The sequence below is a fragment of the Polyodon spathula genome, chromosome 3 (genome assembly GCF_017654505.1).
Source record: "Polyodon spathula isolate WHYD16114869_AA chromosome 3, ASM1765450v1, whole genome shotgun sequence".
In the NCBI taxonomy this organism is placed as follows: Eukaryota; Metazoa; Chordata; class Actinopteri; order Acipenseriformes; family Polyodontidae; genus Polyodon; species Polyodon spathula.
The window spans coordinates 82,042,296-82,063,805 of record NC_054536.1 but is presented as its reverse complement, the minus strand read 5'-3'; the positions used below and the strand labels follow the sequence as shown (position 1 = coordinate 82,063,805).

At 36.2% G+C, this 21,510-nt stretch overlaps 2 protein-coding genes across 13 annotated transcripts in view; one reads left to right on the top strand and one right to left on the bottom strand.

Moving 5' to 3' along the window:
• Positions 1–8,621, bottom strand: part of LOC121313493 (protein SSXT-like) — a 32,142-nt gene extending 23,521 nt beyond the window's left edge. Inside the window, exons 1-5 of one of the 9 annotated variants that reach the window (XM_041246105.1) lie at positions 8,575–8,621; positions 7,994–8,073; positions 2,882–2,958; positions 2,122–2,206; positions 385–420 (exon numbers count right to left, since the gene is read on the bottom strand). In XM_041246105.1, the coding sequence (XP_041102039.1) occupies positions 385–420; positions 2,122–2,206; positions 2,882–2,958; positions 7,994–8,062 (267 nt within the window). In that variant the 5' untranslated portion in view covers positions 8,063–8,073; positions 8,575–8,621. Of the gene's footprint in view, positions 1–384; positions 421–2,121; positions 2,207–2,881; positions 2,959–7,993; positions 8,170–8,270; positions 8,290–8,574 lie in introns of those variants that run through there. The other 8 variants (XM_041246106.1, XM_041246113.1, XM_041246108.1 and 5 more) reach the window with 8 other exon arrangements.
• Positions 8,622–15,160: 6,539 nt separating this feature from the next.
• LOC121313492 (transcription initiation factor TFIID subunit 4-like) overlaps positions 15,161–21,510 on the top strand; it is a 68,590-nt gene continuing 62,240 nt past the window's right edge. For 3 of the 4 annotated variants that reach the window (XR_005950001.1, XM_041246102.1, XM_041246104.1), the window contains exons 1-7: positions 15,161–15,272; positions 15,743–16,636; positions 17,299–17,435; positions 18,090–18,206; positions 18,600–18,722; positions 19,081–19,170; positions 19,543–19,743. Coding sequence is in view for 3 of the 4 variants with exons in the window: in XM_041246102.1 (XP_041102036.1) it covers positions 15,844–16,636; positions 17,299–17,435; positions 18,090–18,206; positions 18,600–18,722; positions 19,081–19,170; positions 19,543–19,743 (1,461 nt within the window). In the remaining variant the exon portion in view is untranslated. The remainder of the gene's footprint in view (positions 15,273–15,742; positions 16,637–17,298; positions 17,436–18,089; positions 18,207–18,599; positions 18,723–19,080; positions 19,171–19,542; positions 19,744–21,510) is intronic. The other variant, XM_041246103.1, reaches the window with a different exon arrangement.

The following is a 21,510-nucleotide window of genomic DNA, read 5'->3' as shown; positions in this document are numbered from 1 at the left end:
AAGTCAACAGGCTGAAGTTACATCCATTCTTTTGGAAGCACAGATCTAATAATCAAAAGAATTCAATGCAATGTAACTACAACAGACTCTTTTTATTTAACCACTTTGCACAGATGTATGTTAGGTTCATGCTGCATATTTGAAAACTATGAAATATGTTCTCAAATGAGGGCTTGTCTGTGGAGTTTTGCTCCATGCCCTCCCAAGACAGAGTTGACAAAATAACTAACTGTTAAACAGTTGAAGTATATGTTTCACTATCCTACCAATGTTGTGGCTGAAGACCTCAGTAGTCATGGCTATCAAATAACATTTGAGCCCTGAAATCAGGGAATTTGATGGCATGACTCCAGGGAGATACCACAAAAGAAAACATATACTCACTTCATGCTTTATCTCTGTGGTGGGTGAGTCAGACTTCTGAAATCAAGTACAGAAAACCTAGGTGAACAACTATTTTTGCATTTCTGGGAACCAGAACTGTAGTGGGCCAATTCTCTCTCTTAGGGAACTATACAAATATATATATATATATATATATATATATATATATATATATATATATATATATATATATATATATATATATATAAAAACTGTTAATGTTCATCTAGTCTAGCTTCATCCTAGTATGCCTAAATAATACTATAAGAAAGCAAGTCAAGTATTCAAGGAGATTGAAGTACACTATAGACTATAGGCACTAGCTAAAACGTGTGTATTAGTGTTAGTGGTGTCCAAAATGATCATCAAATACAGCAAGCTCAGCCACCCCCCCCTTCCCCCCAAATTACCCTAAATTATTCAGTAGGTTTCACTCGACTTTCTGAAGCAAAATTAATTCTATAGGGTGATGCAAAACATTTGTTTAGCAGCTTTTTTGCATGGTACTATGTGACATTCTACTTTCTGGGGAGGACACAACCTATTTCTACAGTATCTCAAACAGACTTTTAGACACATTATAGGTGTATTTACTTCAAAGAATTGTGCACATATTTTCATACTGAGGGAATACATCATAGCAAATAAAAACACCCTCAGCGCACTGTAATACATTTGCCATTCAAATTATCGACCATACAACACATTTATTATGAAACACATATTAGAAAGGAACTTGATAGGCCAAAGAAAAGTTGTAAACATATAAACCGCAGAAAAAAAAAAAAAAGAGCTTTTGTCTTTCTATTCTCTCCTGTGCACCATGTGAAGGAAATGTGTGCAGACAGCATCCATTTTTCTGACAAAAGTGACATCTCTGGTGGCTATAGTACTATTGCATGAAAGCATGTGAATATTTCTATAAGTGCCTCCATTTTTCTTTTAAAAAAGTACACCAACTGCCTAAGTAGTAACAACCAAGGTTTTAAAATAGTTTCTGAACTTGTATTTAAAATGACCAAGCAGCAGCTTTATAACCCCCCATCCCCCATCCCATCCCACCCCATCCCATCCCATCCCATCTTTCTTGTGCAGATCTGTTCTATTTCTTTCATTTTAATACAATACAACATGATAAAGTTTCTGTGGCTTCCTAGTATCTAATCACTTTGTGTTGAAGGTCAGATTTCCTCCATGTGACCTAAAGCACTGGAACAAGTAGGCTGCAGTGATAGGGTGGTATAAGTAATAAATCAACACATCTAAAGGAAAAATATCCACAGCATACCACAACATAATGTTTAACACTGATAATAAATATACTTAATACCTACATACTGAAATGCGAGTCCTAAAGTAAATAAACATAAGCTTGCATAATAAAAAAATAAAACATAATAAACATAATAAAAAAAAAAATAAAAAAAACTAACAGCAAATGGTTAGATTACACAAAAAGGAAGGGCATCTGCTGCTTCCAGTTACAGGACATACAAAGTTTAAGTCATTTTACTTTGAAAGCTTTTGTAATCTAGCTCAAGTCTTTTAAAGAGTAGATTTAGAATAAAAAAAAAAAAAAGTCTCTCAGGCAGCCAGCTAATGCTTATGCTCAATACCAATGCTGACCAAATTATTTCTTAGGGTATTATTTTAAATTTACTGAAAGAAATACAATCATGCCTGCAAACAAAATGCCTAAACACGACTATTTTACAGTTTCACTTCATAGTTACTCACAGCAGGCAGGAGGGACTGCATATTCTGATTGGAGTCTGCTATTGTAGCCAGGTAGACTAAATTTCTGTGCAACATCTGCTGGTACCTGTTGGAAGAATTAAAAATATGATTAAGCCCTTGACAATGTAAGGAAAGACTCCTGAAACAGATTCAGTATGATTAAACTTTTAACTTTTGTAATGAGAACAAAATGTAAATTGTAAAGAACACAAAAGTTCCACATCAGTTTTAGAGTGAGGTGAGGTCTACTTTTTCCCAGTTTTACAGTCATACAAAATGCCTTGCCTAAATGAAATCAACTAACATAGTATTACTAAAGGTGCCAAATGTTATTAATTATTTGTTAATACAATCAGTCCTTGTTACACTTGAGTGAACCACGTGTAATGCCTAAAGTTACTATCAGTTTAGGGAAATCTATGCCCACCAAAATATGAGAAGTCATCATATACATGTGTAAATGTTATGTTTTGCAATGTGCTTCTTTATAAAAATATTATGCATATTTTCATTAATAAATATTACTATTTTAACTGACATTATTGTAGTAGATTAAAAAACTCAATCATAATTTGAGGTACTGGAGTGGATGAACATTGTGTCTAACGCCTTCAGCGTTTCATGCAGTTGCTAGTACTTGCTTAAGTTGTATTTATTGTACAAGGTTTTTTTTTTGTACTAAATCACATAATGGAGAAAGTAAAATGCAAATCTGAGCTGTGAAGTAACTCACTGACTAAACTCTACTAAAAGTACTTACTGTGAGCACTCTGCAGTTTTTCCTTTGCTCTGGAAGTCCATTATACACTGGATAAGATGATTGTTTTCATCAAGCAACTGTTCAAAAAACAAAAACAAAAAACAGTTAACATGTTTTATTAACACAACATTTGTGTATTAAGTAAAACAAATTGTCTTCTACAATTTAAAATTATAAATTACAGGTATGGGTAGGGTTTGCCTCAAATATACAGTACTGTGCAAAAGTTTTAGGCAGGTGTGAAAAAATGCTGTAAAGTAAGAATGCTTTCAAAAATAGACATGTTAATAATTTATATTTATCAATTAACAAAATGCAAAGTGAGTGAACAGAAGAAAAATCTGCATTAAATCAATAGTTGGTGTGAGCACCCTTTGCCTTCAAAACAGCATCAATTCTTCTAGGTACACTTGCACACAGTTTTTGAAGGAACTCAGCAAGCAGGCAGGTAAGTTGGCCCAAACATCTTGGAGAACTAACCACAGTTCTGTGGATTTAGGCAGCCTCAGTTGCTTCTCTGTCTTCATGTAATCCCAGACAGACTCAATGATGCTGAGATCAGGGCTCTGTGGGGGGGCCATACCATCACTTCCAGGACTCCTTGTTCTTCTTTACGCTGAAGATAGTTCTTAATGACTTTTGCTGTATGTTTGGGGTCGTTGTCATGCTGCAGAATACATTTTGGGCCAATCAGATGCCTCCCTGATGGTACTGCATGATGGATAAGTATCTGCCTGTACTTCTCAGCATTGAGGAGACCATTAATTCTGACCAAATCCCCAACTCCATTTGCAGAAATGCAGCCCCAAACTTGCAAGGAACCTCCACCATGCTTCACTGTTGCCTGCAGACACTCATTCATATACCGCTCTCCAGCCCATCAGCAAACAAACTGCCTTCTGCTACAGCCAAATATTTCAAATTTTGAATCACCAGTCCAGAGCACCTGCTGCCATTTTTCTGCACCCCAGTTCCTGTGTTTTCGTGCATAGTTGAGTCGCTTGGCCTTGTTTCCAAGTCGGAGGTATGGCTTTTTGGCCGCAAGTCTTCCATGAAGGCCACTTCTGACCAGACTTCTCCGGACAGTAGATGGGTGTACCAGGGTCCCACTGTTTTCTGCCAATTCTGTGCTGATGGCACTGCTGGACATCTTCCGATTGCAAAGGGAAGTAAGCATGATGTGTCTTTCATCTGCTGCAGTAAGTTTCCTTGGTCAACCACTGCATCTAAGGTCCTCAACGTTGCCAGTTTCTTTGCGTTTCTTCAAAAGAGCTTGGACAGCACATCTGGAAATCCCTGTCTGCCTTGAAATTTCTGCCTGGGAGAGACCTTGCTGATGCAGTATAACTACCTTGTGTCTTCTTGCTGTGCTCAGTCTTGCCATGGTGTATGACTTTTGACAGTAAACTGTCTTCAGCAACCTCACTTTGTTAGCTGAGTTTGGCTGTTCCTCACCCAGTTTTATTCCTCCTACACAGCTGTTTCTGTTTCAGTTAATGATTGTGTTTCAACCTACATACTGAATTGATGATCATTAGCACCTGTTCGGTATAATTGTTTAATCATACACCTGACTATATGCCTACAAAATCCCTGACTTTGTGCAAGTGTACCTAGAAGAATTTATGTTGTTTTGAAGGCAAAGGGTGGTCACACCAAATATGGATTTGATGTAGATTTTTCTTCTGTTCACTCACTTTGCATTTTGTTAATTGATAAATATAAACTATTAACATGTCCATTTTTGAAAGCATTCTTACTTTACAGCATTTTTTCACACCTGCCTAAAGCTTTTGCACAGTACTGAATATAGTACATATTGGGGGCCTTCGTTTTCGTTTACTTAACCAATCAGAAAAACCATCATACGCTCTCCATCACATTTGTATGTGTACAAAACTGAATGTGTATAGCATGACAACAAAACTAAGGGCAATATTTTTAAAGCATTTCCTCCATTCTTTAATTAACTACTGGTTTTGTTACAAAAAAATAAAAATAAATAAATCAGATACAAAACATCTTGAGTGCTTCAGAGAACTTTGGTTATCTTACTTAGCTGCTTGCCTCAAGTGCTGCAATTGTAATAGGTGTTTTACCGCTTTCAGAAAAAGGGTGTTAAAGACTTGAGTAAATATGGCCCTAAACTTCTAACACTTGGCCAAAGTTACATAAAATCTGCCTTTTTTAGCTTTCATCAAACTTGATAAAGTGGCTTATACCATTTCCATTAGGCTGTTAATCTGGCTATTAGAAAAAAAAAAATTACTCAAAAAGTCTTCTAGGTGATATTAAACAATGTAGTGTCCTTTGATTCAAAAACAAAATTGTAAAAGGATGCTAAGCTAATGTGCTCCACCCTCCCCCACCCCCACCCCCAATATTGCGTCTGAGACCTCTCACTTCATCTTAGGCTTTCCGATGATGTAGTCAAACAGCAGAGCCACCTGGTAATTGTTCCAAGGATATATTAATGACGGATTAATTTGTTTACTTCATTCCTGACTTAAGCACGTGGGCCTCTCTAGCCAGAAATACTAGAATTCCCCTGACTGATGCACTGTATGATACTCTGGGATAAGCCCAATTTCTGGCAGAAATCACCTCGATACACTTAGCATTCAAATTATGTTACAATTTGTACTGTATAATCTATAAATAGTTAAGTGTCAGGGTGTTGCCTGGTATGACGGTATCATACATCCTCTAGCAATGACATAAACAACATGACAGTCCTAATAAAAATAGTCTTCTACATACAGGTGCACTCCACCTAAACGATCCTGTTAGAACAGAGTTTCATTTACAGATTGAGGAGGCATGTCCCTGCCAAACAATGTGTTTTAATGGGGAATCACTTTGTAACATATATACCATTTAATATGTACAGTTTTCCTGTTTCACAGGCAGATGTTTTCCTCTAATACAATCGGTTTTCCTGCTGCACAGGCAGGTTTTTGCATTTAATACATACAGTTTAATATAGTTTTCCTATTCCACAGGTAGATATTTTGTGCAAATACGGTACACCCGGGACAGTAAATGACAGTCACTGCGGTATTTGTCACATCAGGCAGGAAAACAGTTACTGTTTACTTTTCTGCATTCTTCTGGTTTTGTTGACACAGCCGTTGTACAGGTTAAACACATAACATATACAATTTTAATCACATTTAGCGAAAATATACAAAATGGTACTACTTACTACATTGTGTGGCCCACAGGGGTGTGTTTTGTACAAATAATAAACTCCCATTACTTGGAAGTTAAGCTTTCCTGTATTGTTTATTTAAGGTAGTTATGTTCGCAGTTAGACAGCATTTCTAATTGTGTTTACTACATACTTCGTTTATAAAGTATTGATTTCCACTGTCCCTTGGAGTCGGTTATAAGTGGAGTGCACCTGTACCTACAACCTACATCCACACCACGTGGAGTAGAAACAAACCTGGATTACACCTTCTAATATTCCTGACACTTTCCTATTAAAATTAAGGCAATAACTGCCATGATCTCCAACCCTGTAAGGCAGCACTGCATCTATAGCTCATTTCTTTCTCCAGATACTGAAACTACATCATAACATCTTCATACAGAAGTGGTTCCCAAGATTCCTTCAAGACCTCCAGTCAAGCATCAGTACTGACCATGACAAAGTAGGACACCAAAATGTCCTGTCAAGTTATCTTATTTCAGTGACAATAGTAATAAGGAAACACTTCCACAGGGGGTAATAAAGTAGCTTTTTAAAAATACATGTATATATAAATTGCCCAAGCAACCCCTTGTTTATGATATTGCCTTACGATTTATTTTAATTTGCACATAAGTGTCAAAATGTACTTCTCCCCACTAGATGTCAGCTCCCTATCTCCTTGTACTGTAACTGGTTCTCAAACTGGTATGGGAGTCCACAAATGTTGCCCATGGGTCCCCAGGAAATTGTGGAAACTTCTCTTTTGTAACTCAACACACACGACATTATATATATATATATATATATATATATATATATATATATATATAGTGTATATGTGTGTGTGTCTTTGTACAATAAAACAAAACGCCAATACCAAGCCATTGACAAACACCGGTTATATTTACTATGTTTTTTGATAAGGAACACTAAACGGAAAAGAAATCAACATGTTATTTCGTTTTGCGGTTATGGTTCGGTAACTGTTTGTGGCACTTATAAATGATACAAAAACTATTCCTTGTGATTTGCCTTTTCTTTAGTTTACAGTTGTGTCCCCATGTTTATTTAATTAATTGTTTATTTTTTTAAAAAAAAAAAAAAAAAAAAAAAAAACCTCTGCTCTACTTAGTTCAGCGATGAGTTTGCAAAGAATGTGGCCGTTTATCTCGCTAACATTTATTCTAACTTCTCTAAATATTTCTAACTTTTGCATTTTGCATATGATTTTATTTTTTTATTTTTAAATATACAACCAACGTCTTTGGCATACAGTACTTATGTCTGGCAAAAATTTAGTTTTCAACAGATCATGTTAACGTGCAAAGAGGCATATGAGTTAAAGAAATAAATAAAAGGAAAATATGGCGCAAACTGTTGCCATTGTGGAGTAAAGTTATACGTAAAAAATTATACGTATATCATTTTAATATAAAAAAATAGTTTGTAAAGTAGCATGCGCTTTAATGTAATATACAGTACAAAAAAAACAGTTTTATAGTAGTTTCCCAGCAAGCATTGCTAACCAAAAAGAAAAAGCGCGGTGTTTCATGCCTAACAAACTGCATAGTTCGCATCAAAGTAAGGAAAGTACAACCCAGATATCGCGCCTGATTCTCACATCCTAACCTAACCTAGGACGAGTCGTCGTGGTACTTTCTAACAAAGGAAAGAGAGAGAATCAGCGTCAAATTATACTAGGCCCATATGATTTTCAAACTAAATATAAACACCTTTTCCTTATGAAGAATAATTTCTAATATGTTTTTTTTTTCTTTGAGTCGTGATATTAATCTATTTTGCGTTAACCGCACTTTGCTACATTGTAACCAATGTCTCTTCCGCGCCTACACGAATAGGGCACATCGCTAACCTCCAAAACACACGAAATATGCAGTACTTAAAAAAACATATACCTTCTGAATAGCTGCCGGTGTGATGTCGCCCTTTCCCCGCTGTCTGTGAGCTGCAAATGCCACCGACATAATGTTTTTTTCTGCAAAAAGAAATAAAAAATAACAAGAATTACAGCCAAAAACAACACTCTTACAGCAAAAACCACACACCTTACAGAACAACTCGGGTGAAATTTAACAATGGAACATTCCGGCCAGGGAGAATTGACGTAAACAAAATGACAAAGATCTTATGTAAGTTGAAGCATCGACAAAAACCTAAAATTATATGTCTTACCGGCACACCATAAAAATAATATATGTATTTTACTTTGTGATTATTTTAAATTCGGTAGCATTCTTTAACTTAAAAATTAAACCACCCCCCTTCCAACGTGAACGACTATTCCAAGGTTTAACTCTAGTAACCACTGCAGGAAATTTAAGAATGGTACATTGTTGAAGGGGTGTATTTTTTTATTTAAAAAAAAAAAGTTACAAACTAGTTCGTAAAAGGCGCCGTTATAAGTGTTGTTTATATTTAAAAATCAAACCACCGATAACTGATATATTTACTCATAACCTAATAAACAAGCAATAACCTCTTTAAAACTCCGCCTTGCCAAGTACCCTTCTGCCATGTGCAAAGGAAAGGAAGAGACCATTGTTTGATAATGGGAGGGTTAATCATCAATGTGTTTAAACACTTTGAAAAGGGTTGTGAATTTGAACTTTTTTTTCATTATCTTCAAACTAAATGTGTATGAAATATTGAGGGGAAGTTTACCGTCTAGGTCGATCATACTCACTTTAAATTAATGTACAATTACGCACTCCCCCTGAGATCCTTTTCAGTAGACGAGTCTGGAGTTGTTCAAGCAACACAGCGGAGAGCAAACTGAATAGCGAAAGGTAGTGGAGATAGCAAACAAACAAATAAACAAATAAACAATATATAATGTGTGTAAAGTGTTTAAAAACATATTCACATTGCATTATAAAGCCATACACGATTTGGTATTTTTATTATCATCTAGTTTTTTAGGTTTTAATTACAAATTGGCCGAAAAGGCAAATTGTAGGGGAACATGTAATTTGCAACATATGAGTCGAGTGTTTTTGGTTAATAATGGTTGATTGATTGCTTAGTAACTTTGTTTCTGGAATGCATTAATCAACAATATAAAAAAAAGCTGTCATTTTAAATTCTTGAAGTTAATACAGTACTAAAAGTTGTACATACTGTATTTAAAAGTACACCTTTGTTCAAAGATAGTATCAAGCATACAGTGTATGAAGCATGTATATAGCACAGCCTAACCCGGATTACGAGTAAAAGACTGAGTGAGCCAGTACGAGTAGTGAATAGTACTGTGCATGAACGTCATGTATGTATTTGTGGGACCACTACAAATAAACGGTGGCGTTTTATTTTCAGGAAGTAAACATATGTCAATTTTTTAATATGAGTGGTTGGTTTTGTGTTTGATCTTGTTAAGGTTGGAATTCGAGGAAAAGATCGTCGTTCTTGGTGTTAAGAAGAAATCTGTTGCCAAGCTGCAAGAGCAAAGGACAGTTCAGAAAATCTGCACATTTGATGAGCATGTCTGTATGCCTTTTTTAGGTCCATTTATTAGCCCAGTTTCAGTATTGTCAGTACAAAAGTGATTTGCATTCATTAAATGAATCAAATACTAAAGTATCTGCTTGATTTTAAAAGTTAATAAGGTGTGTTACAATCGGTATATGCACGGTGGAGCTGCTTTATAATGAAATGCCTTTGATTTAGGGTGCTTGCTAATAACATTACTTTCTTCGCCTTAAGGGTTAATAGCAGATGCACGACGTATTGTGATTTTACAGAGCGCGGATAGAATGTCAGAGCCACAGCCTTACTGTTGATGATCCAGTTACATTACACGCTACATAGCAACCCTAAAACAAGTAGACATTATTTTTTTAATGGAAATTCTAGTGGGGAAAGTATACTGACCCCTCGCTTCACTGGAACAGAAGTAAAGCTTTTCGTACTTTAAAAGCTGAAGGAATTCATAAGGTGTTTGCTGAAGATGAGAGCTAATATTTGATCCTTTGGTTAGATTCAAATTTATTTACCCCATTGGCGTTATTTTGTCAAAGTAAATAACACGATTTAAATTCTAAAATGAGTAACAAAGGTGTGCAATTTAAAAAAAAAAACAACAACAAAAAAACAAACAAAAAAACCCTTAATGCTAGAAACTCTACTTGCCCCCACCCCATCCAGCAAAACACACACACAAAAAGTAGAATATAACTTGTAGAATTTTGGTTTTATTTAACAGTGAAAACAATCAACCAATTAGCGATTAACGGGTGGATCTAGCCTTATAGCTGACTGATTCACTAAATTCTTCAAGGTACACAACAGGTGACCCCACTTCACCTCAACAAATGTATAACATACTTTAAGGAAGTGTTCCTTTCAGTGCAGTAGAACACATTTGCTATTACATTTAAGTAACATGCTAAGAGTATAACTATAATAAGCAATACTTGGAGTTATTCAAATATAAAAATAGCTTCTACCTGTGTTTTTTTTTTTTTTCCCCCAGTCTTTATAAGCTGAATTCAACTCCTGATGTAAAGGGGACATTCCACGGCAACTCAACCACAAAGGGGCATTTTGTTGCCTGACCATCTCAGATTTTGCTAGAAAAATTCAGCTGGGGGTTTTCAGACCAGCTGAGTTCAGAAATGCTAATCATTTATTTTTATTTCCCTTTTGAGCTGTGACCTGGCAAAGGTCAACCTGAAGTGAAAAAGTGACCCTGACCAGAAAAATCACCCTGGGCTCAACTTAGACGCTGCCATCATGTAAAGCACCTTGTTCAACTCGTAATGAACAGGGCTTTCGAGAAACAAATACCAGGAGCACCTAACTAACTTTTGGCAAGTTGCCAGATGAGGGGTAAGTGACAAGTTTTATTCAAACTTCAGCCCAACCCTTTATCCTGTAGGGGATGCAGGTCTTAAAATGTTAGCATTGTTGTAAGAACCTTACGGACCACGCTTCCGGATTTTGTGAAACACATTTGGTTTCAAGTCCCCCCACTAGTCATTAACCCCCTCTAAAATTCAGATTTTTGGTTTTTCTACCAAGTTTAGGCTGAAATAACTTGGATATTTTTGGATAGATGTTGATGAGAGCTACAAGAATTAAGCAAAACATTTAGGTTTCTGCAGACTTTGGATTTTTGGCAGGTTTTTAAAGTTGAATTTGAGCATTGCTTATGGCCACTTGGTAAGGCTAACGTACCACATAATAACTGTCGTTATTCTTCAATATTGCATTGTTTCGGGTTAGGTCTAGAGTAAAAAGTGACTGGGTGTGCATCTAGTGACACTAGCATGGAGCTGAGGGGTTATGAACTTGCATGTGGAACTAAGAATTCTTTCTTACAGTGACACATTTCACCCTCGGTTAGTTTTCAAAACTACAAACTGATAGAATTTCATGTCTACTCCTACTGGAATCAAACAAAAAATCTCAGTTCTTATGACAAGTATATAACTACACAAAATGGAAAGGATCTTAAACATTTTAAAAGTTGCATGCATCACAAAGTTCAGTAATCATCAAATTTAAAATGATTGCGGGCGTGAGCTGGAACGGGGAGCGAGATTTTCTTCACAATGTTCATCCATTCATAGAACAGTCTGTACTTAGGGAAGGGCCACTTGAAGGTGTTTGGTCCAGCAGGATGCATAACCGTCACTTGTCTTCAGTGGCAGAGAACCAAGTCCTAGGGCAAGTCCTATTTCTTCAGGATGCGCCAGTTGCCAGTATGCATGGCGCCAGGACACTGGAGCACTGCATGGAGCAGTGTTCATCAAAACCACATGGTAACCACGCTGCATTGTCAAGATGGCGGAAGGCATGCATATGCAAATGGTGCGGTAAACAGGGAAGTTTAAACCGTGTATTTTCCATAATTTTTCAACACCACACCTCAGATCCAAAGGAAATTTTGAGATTGGAAACTGCATACGATACAGTAAGCTTGCCATAAAGATCATGAAATGGTTCACCCTTCAAGTTCCTTAAGTTTACTATGGTAATCTGTTTTTTGTGTTTTCTATCAGTTTGTAGTTTTTAAAATACAACTAATTGAGGTTTTGGTAGTTTCAAATGTGTCACTGTAACAAAGAAATCTACGTTCCACACACAAGTTAATAACCCCTCCGCTCCTAGCTAGTGCCACTAGAAGCACACCCTGTCCTTTTTTAATCTAGAGCTAACCCCAGACTAGGGATGTAATAGGTTTAACGGTTAACCGATAAATTCATACTGTTTTTACATAAGTTAACGTATAATACAAATTGATAAAATGTGTCTGTCATTTTGTGATTTAAAAGTAAATATCCAACAAAACATGTGCTCTTTATGCACTGTTTCTGAACTCTGCAACTCCTCTGCCTGTATTTTTTTTTTTATTTGGCAACATGTGATGTCAGGTTAGGCATGATTAGTGGGCCTATCAGACTAGTCTCAAGCTGTCGACTTCTGGAGTTCCTACGCGGAGCACAGCAGCTGGCGTCCTGATAGAAAAGGGAGGAGTATAAAAATGGAGCGGTCAAAACAAAGTTATGTGTGGAATAATTTTGAGAAAATATGACGATGGAGTTAGATGTAAGATGCACAATATTGAGCTTAATTATGCAAACAGCACCAGCTCTGATTGCTGTAGCTGTACCTGAACCAACTGAGACAGCAGCTAAAAGACCATGTGGAATAGATAAGAATCGTGCCATGTCAATGCTTTTAGGTGAAGACTATGTTCTAAAACCGGACGATAATACAGTTGAAAATGAAATGGAAAGTTACTTCAGGGAGCCTTGCCCTGCATTGTATTGCAATCCACTGGAGTGGTGGAAGGCCAGCGCCCACTGCTTTCCTGCACTGGAAAAAATGGCAAAAAGTTACCTGATCCATTCTAGGATCCTCTGTGCCTGCAGAACGTGTCTTTTCCACGTATTGTAAATCGATTGCGTAGAAGACTAACACCGGAACATGTCAAGCTGTTAATTTTTCTGAATAAAAAACACTTTCTGTGCTGAACACGATAACTTTTGAGCACTGCCTGACTGGGCAGTATAAGCAACTCTGTGCAGTCCTTCGTGTGATGAAGTTAAAGTATCTGTTCTTTTAATGCATCTATCCCTCTGAACTGCACAATTGGGTGCAAACTGCAAACCACAAGTAGTAAGATACCAGTACCTATGAATCGGTTGACATGTGAGTTAAGTGATCTGATTGATTTAAAAAATTTCAGGATTTCAAAACCTGAAATATAAGATGCTTAGTTGTTTGCAGTTTGTGTTGTGTATGTCTTTTTTTTTTTTTTACCCCTCGCTTGATTCAAGACCTGTTTCTGTTTCTTTTGTAGACAGACAAATGCAGTTGAATTGAAGCATTTTTTAACCCTAAAAGTGCCGTTCAGATTTGTAAAGGTATTGAAAAAAACCCGAATAAAGACTTGTTTTGAAGCATCTATATTGTTGATTGAATCAATTGTTTTCTGTTGTAAATAAACACTTAAGGCACATGCTATAGGTAAAAGAATAAAAGGTGTAATTAAAACCAATCACAAAAAAAGCTAGTCAGATTGTATCATTTCTTTACAGAGAGAGACCATGTCTACTCTTGAGTACAGTATAGCCATACAGACACTTGTCCAAAATGTGTCTTCTTGGGCTTAAGTGGCCAACTAACTGTTACAATGAATAGTAATCCTTTTTTCTCACATTCTATACAGTAATTTGTAATACTCTACTGGCCTACCAAGCAAGGTATATGATATACTGTATATTAAACTGAATAGCACAAACCATATAATGGTGATATAGCATTGTCCTGGTCAAACCTATTTAATTTATTGTGGGTCAGTACTGTATCTGGTATATGGTAATCCAGTAGCTCCATTGTGTTGTAGTTAACATGATGCATCTGTAGTTCAGTTAAATGTTAAAATCAAAAGCTTTTTTCACTCTGTATCAAGGAATGCATTGTGAATACATGCTAAAGACATTTAAAGAGATATGACCTATATGAGTTTTTATTTTCCTTTGGTCATGTCATATTATAGCAGCAGCTGAACAAAGTTGGAGGAAACTTAATATAAAATTAATCAAAGCTCTTTTTATTATTAAAACCCACAAGACTGGAACTGATGTCAGCCAGCTCAGTCAGGCCACAGCGCTATTTTATACAGTTTCTGTGACACAAAATAATAAGCAAAGTAACGCATTATGCAAATCAAGTATAGCACGGACCAATGAATACACACAGACACACAAAACAACCAATTGGAAGCAGTTGCTGCCACTGTACCATGCACCGCTGTCACTGTTACAATATACTGTATATTCTATCAAGGATTTGAGCAAGGGCAATAGTTACAACAATCTTTCATTCACACAAAGTAAATTGTGTCTTTGAAAGAATTGTGAACAAATTAGCCATAAAAACACACATATATGCACAAATTTTATATCTGCACAAATTTATAACCTCTCGGAATTATATAAAAAGTGTATAACTCACAGTTCTTGAAAAATAATTCACAGCAGAGCATTGAAAAAAAGTACTGTGATGTGTAAAAGTGTGGTTACTGGAATATGGCTGGATTCAGTTTACCAGTACAAGCCAAATGGTTTTCCAAATATAATTTAGATGGAACTGTCAACCTAAAAGTGTAATAATGTATAAATCTGATAAAAACTACAAGCCCCAGTACAGCTCATCAACACGTCACTAGCAACAAATGCGTACGGAAGCCCTGAAGGGACAAATCAACATTCATACCAGACCAGCAACCGAATTAACCGCGTGATCCATTTATTGAAATACTAACGCTGGTGCTGTATCCCAAACAATATTGCAAACATGAAAATTACATTATCAACCCGCTACTCCTTAATATTTCCCCGGCTGTGTTTTTGAAGTCGCCCAATTCCGCGGGAAAACCGGGGACCTGGCAACACTGATGAATTTGCATAAAAATTTTGACGTAATTCCGTAAATTGAAACAAAAGCCGCCAACCAATCGAATAGCACCTAAACCGAGAATCCTGACGTGTTGTCAGAGTGAGTCCCACTGAGCGTGCGCGTACCCCCACATGGCTAGTAGTATAAACATGGCCGTGTCCTCTGTTTGTAGACTTGGATAGAAAGGAACTCGGGGAGGTAAAGCTTAATAAAGCACACTTTAATTATAACGAGTCGTGGAATGTTTCAGAAACACAAGAACGCGTGATGGTATGTTGTTATGTAGTACTATAGTTAACGACCATGTCAAATGAAACCACAGAGCAAACAGTTTGCATGACCATGTGTGTTTTTTTTTATTTTAATTTTTTTACTGACTTGTTTAAGTAGTTTAATCTCAAGACCATGTAAGTGAAATACTATTGCAGTAAAATCAAAAACATTTTTGATTGACTTAGAACGTGCCCCTACGTAATACAGAATCTTTGGTTAACAACAGTTTTAATACTTCAATGTTGATATTCGGATTGTTCAAGGTAGCCTGTCGGTGTAAATATTATTATTATTATTATTATTATTATTATTATTGTTATTACCACACCTTTCTTATGCATTGTGTTCATGTTTTACCTGGGATGAAATATAAAATAGCACAGTATTTGTCAAGGTTCGAAACCGCGTGTAGATTAGTAGTATGCGTTTTAAGTAAGATGACAACCACGTTACTTTTTTCTGGTCAGGACATGTATGGACGTGACAGGTTCGTGTCCCTTCTGCGAATGAAGCATTTAGGAGGAAACCGACGTCGGATGCTTAAAATAATCATGCTGTAGTAACAAAAATGCAACCAGAAAGTTGGAACAAAAGCCAGAGTGTCAACGGTGGAAATGTTTCCGTAAACGGCGTGAGCTGCCAGTCGAGTGCAGTGTTTGTTACAAATGGCGTAACTGGACATGTTCATACAAACAGTGCAGCTCTGACTACAGCTACGACTTGTCCAAGTGACGTCAAGGCAGTTTCCAATGGCCAGACTTCGCTTATACCAGCAGCAACTATGTCAGATTCTGCTCCAAATAATCAAACTTTTACACTGAGTTCCTGTAAACCACAAACGGTGATGACTGTGCCTAAATCACCTGGTTCTATAATGCAGAAATCTGTTGTAATTTCATCTAGTTTAAATAGCGAGATAACTACAAATATTTTAAATACGTCTACACATATGCCAGCATCTTTAGACAGTACAGTACCAAAAATAGTTGTACATACAAGTAAGCCTGGAGCAAGCGCACATGTAATCATAGGTAGTAAGCCAGTTCAGGAGAGTACAACCATGACTAGTGCGAACAGCCATTCCTCAGTTGTCAGCCACTGCCAACCTTTGCAGACTGTAAATTTATCGGGACAGACAAGCATGGGTAAAAGCTTGGCACCTGCACCTCAGACTGGAATGGCTGCAACAACTTCTGTGGAATCTACCTCAAAAGTGACAAGAGTAGCCGCCATCGCTCAAACACCAGGGAAGGGGACTGTACTTGTTGTACCAAGAGTGAGTACTCCTCAGCAGAATGGAACACCACAGGCTCTACAGACCACTACAATACAGCTACCTGCGAACTTTCAAATCCCACAAGGTAAGAGAAGCCTATTCATTGAAACAGAAACAATGCTGCATACAGTAGTCCATGTAAATGGTCACTATTCTGTTGTTTGGTTTCTGTATGTTATTATATTGCAGTTAGTGTTTGTGCCTTTGCTGAAATTGTAAAACCTTACATATGGTTCATAGTAAATAATAATAATAATAAAAATAGTTTGCTGTACCAATCATACCCATCAATGTCACCCCAATATACACCCGTTGTAGCACTTGTAAATCAAGAATCACTGTATTGTGGGGGCAGTCTTTTTTAGTCTAAGAATTATCCCTCAGCATTTTCCACCAGTATTCAGGAACACTAATAAGCAAAATGTTCCCCTTTATCTGGACCTTTTCTTTTTTTTTCATGCTACTTTGTAACTGTGTTTATGTTGATTATATCCCTAAATTGTGGCGATTTTAGAATTAAAAATTATCTGGAACACTAGAACGTATCAGTAATTTCGAAGTATTTAGTGGATTTATTAACTCAGGTGCTCGGTTGTTTTCAGTAACAGCACGTAGCTCGGCTCTAACTATTTTGCATCCTTATTGTGCAAAAATAATATCTTTTCCCCCCTCGCTTATATTCTGATGGGATATTTTCCTTGGCTGCTGTATTAATTTGTAATTGTTGTATTCTTTTTCTGTGTTTAGGGATGGTACTTGTCAGAAGTGACAGAGGTCAGCTGATGTTGGTATCTCAACAAGCCTTAGCCCAAGCTCAAGCACAAGGGGCTGGACTCCCCAGGCATGCTGCTACTATGCCTACTGTACAAGCTTCTACACTGCAGGTAGACAACCATGGTGGAAAAAATATGTAGACATCTGTACAATTAATACAAATCCTACACACCATGTCCATATATAGGATGGGTTTTGTAATATTTATGTCTAACAGTTCCACATGTACAACAAGCAGGTGCACTTTATTTTGCATAGTCAGTGTGCATGTACAATATTAAATGGTGACTTAATTAATATGTTTATTTGAAAGGCTGCTGCAACAACAACACGTAGAAAACAGGAGTCTGCAACCATAGTCAAAAACCAAACTCAACAAATCGACACTGCAGTAACTTCAGCAGTAAAAATAAGTAGAAAACTTGATGCAATACTTAGTGGGTCTATCTATAACATTGTTCAGTTAGGTTATACATATGTCAGTACTCGGTATGAATCATCATAGAAAAAAAGATTTTTCTGTTATCTAATCTTATGAGAAAAAGGTATTAAGGTGTCTGCCTTAGATCTTTTAAATCATATGATCAACAGTGCTGTAAAAATGTTTCACTCTGATGTTTTTATAAAAAATAATAATAATAACATGAGAGATTTATGTCATCTGAATGATAGCATAGTGGTCAGAACTATGCTTAGATTTTTTTGCCTAGCTTCTTTGACTGGATCTTAGTTTTCAATGTATTGCCACGTCCATTGTATATCAGACCACAGGAATTGCTGTTTCTGCAACATCAGTTAAAACAGTGAGACCCCCAGCTCCAGCCCCTACCACAGCAGAGGGATCCAAAGGAAAGTCTGTTGCACAGAGCACTGTCACTGCAGTAAGGCTGTCCTTTGATTTTTTGGCCTGTAAAACCATTGGGTTCTTTAAAAAAAAAAAAAAAAGTACTTTGTATTTTGTTTCATGCAATGCTTCCCAATTTTATGAAAGCATCGTCTGCAAAAGTCTTTATCTCCAATAATTCTTTACGGACATTTTTTTGTATAATGCAAAATATCTTCTGTGCCAAACACTTCAAGGAAAACTGCCTATTTTATGTTGGATGTCTCTAATTGTATAATATGAATGAGAGAACTGCAAAGTGAAGCTGAAAGACCCTACACACAAAACATAATTTCTTATAAATCATAAAAAGTAAAGATTATGATCATAAACATGTGATGACATTTGTTTTTGTTATAGTACTCATATCTCTTTTTTTTTTTTTCTTCAGGAGACAGTAGATAATGCAAAAAAGTGCAAGAATTTTCTCGTGACATTAATTAAGTTAGCCTCCAGCGGAACCCATTCTGCTGAAATGGCAAAGAATGTTACGGAGCTGGTGCGGAACCTTCTGGTAGGATGAGTGTTCTAATATATTTTCTAATGATAATGTCAATCTTTGCAGTCATGTGTGTGTGTGTGTGTGTGTGTGAGTGTGTATCAAGATTCGTGTGACAACCACCACACTTGGCATGACTGAGATTTTAAACTTCTGTGGTTAAAAATTATAACCTGTTGCCCCCTTTGAAAGTGGAATGGTTCTTAGAGCTAACTGTTTTAATTTATTTCAGTTTCATTGATGATAGTTTGCAATATCACTTTTTTCTTTTTTGCTTTTGTATAAAATGTCATAAAAATAATGTTCATTTTAATTAGCCTGCATTTTTCTTTACCTATCTGTTAAATGTTTAAAATTTTTTTTTTTATTTTAGGATTCAAAAATCGAACCAGAGGAATTTACGAACAGATTGTATAATGAACTGAAGTCCTCCCCACAGCCTTATCTTGTGCCTTTCCTCAAGGTAAAGTCCACTCCATTGATTCCATGTTTGGTAACCTTTACTTTAAATGTAAAAGTTTTACATGCCTACGAACAAACTAAAATTAATTTATTGAAATGTACCCAAACATTTTTATGTTGGAAATTTAAAATAGTGGGGTTTGTGTTACAAAATACTTTTTTGAATCTGAAATGTATCATGTAACAAAAGGATGGTTCCATAAATTGTACAGCAACAGTGTTAGGGGCTGCAATTTAAGGTCTTTATTTAAGTTTAGATTTTATATTAACCAGTGAGCGGAGTTGTTGAATTTAAAAAAAAAAAGGACATTAGTTAAAAGATCAGTTCCATCACATGTCTCTAATATTATTGTTCTTATTTTTTGTCCTCCAGAAAAGTTTACCAGCAGTTCGTCAGCTGACCCCAAACTCTCAGCTCTTCATCCAGCAGTGTGTTCTGCAGAAAGGTGGCATTATCTCCACAGCTGCAATCACAGCGCAACAAGCTGTGAAACAGACTTGTGTAACAGTGGTTGCCAACAGCAAAACCATAGAACCTGCAGAGCTTGCACACCCACCAAAGCCAGCACAGCTGGTAAGCACACCTTATAATACCCAATCTCTTTAAATTAGTGATACATTTTTTATGTTTAATTTCTGAGCAATTTTAAAATTAACTCTGGTCTTGTTTTAAGCAGGACTGATGTGCATTAATTTTTCTTTTTCTTTTTTTTTCTTGTGCAATTATGCACAGGAGCATTCTGTATTTTAAATGATTTATTCAAACTTTTGTTTTGAGAACATGCATGAGATGGAATAGTAACAAGTAGGTATTAAAAAACACGGGGTGGTGTCAAAGAAGTTCCTTTCATAAACATAGCAGCGTTATTAGATTGTGGATCAGCAACACATTGCAGTTACTGTCAGAAAGCTATGTTGTAGTTAACTATTTAAGTTAAATTGCATAATTTAGGAGTATCCACTGATTTATTAAAACTTTTACAATACAGTTTCTTAGTGTTTCCTCTGCATTTTTTTTTGAAAAGTTAACCCTTTCAGGACCAAGCATTTTTCAGTGAGATGCTTCCCCAGGTTCAGGTGTTTTTTGGCTGTAATTGACTCTTCCTGTAACAATTCACAAAAAATCTATTTTTACAGTAGCATCCTGAAAGTGGTATCCTTTTTTTTTCAGACCACCCTGGAGAACATAATAAAGTACTTCAGAAACCATTTAAACGTTTTTTTTTCAACACAATGTTTCTTTTTTAAGTTAAGTATTTTTTATTTCTGCTTCGAGACTCGTGTATAAAACGCTTTATTCTATGACCCGAGGGAGCTTACAATACTTCCTGAAAGTTTTGTTGAAAAACATTGATGTTTGGGCAGATTACAATACATTGTTTAACCTGAGTGATTGCAATGACATAAGACCCTGAGAATAAACGTGTATTATGTAAGCAATATTGGACACTACTCGGTTTTATTTTCTCAAAATAAATATTTATAAAGTAGTTATTAATTTCATTATTATCAATAAGGAAAAAAAACAAACATACCTAATACATTTAGTTAATGAAATAGTATATGCTTATATCCACTCATTTCTTGATGTTTAGAAATGTTGTAAAAACAATGTATTAAAACACCTGTGATAAATGTTCTAATATAATTATAAGTCAAATGTATCAGATTTACAGTGTTTACCCTTTTTTATTAGCTCTAAATAAGTTCCTGTGATGTTTTCTTTCTGCTTTTGTCTCTGCCTGGCTGCTATAAACTGTCTCCACCCTTTAGACACTAAATGCCCCACTCAGTGACATAACAAAAAAAAAACACATCAGGAAGTGAACATCAGTCCCTCCCCTATCAATTGATATGTGCCTCAGGCCTGTACTGCAAAGTATGGTGACCCTGTAAGTCATCAAAACAAAGTGCTTTTTTATCGTGTTGACATGTTAGCATGACCACTGTCCTTAAAGGGTTAATCCATTCATTCCATCTACATGTAAAAATGTAAGTTTGATTTGTGTTGAGGACCATGTCTATGCCTTAAGTCTCTGGGATAAATAGCTATGGCCAAAAGTTTTGCATCAACCTAGAATTCTAGGATCCATGAATTTCTAGACTAAAGTTGAAGTGGTGTGATACTGTTGTCTTCAAGCCAACAGATTCTAATCTGTAGGTAGGAAGTCTTTTCAGGTACCCGTCCTTGTTCATAGCTGTCCCCTTGGGTCAAATGTGTAGGGATCCTATGGCTTTGGCAGAAAACCATCCTTAGATATGGACAAATTCTGGATGCTTTGACTTGGATGGTACACTCTGCCTTGTATCTTTTTCTTTTGTGACTTCAAATTCTTAATCC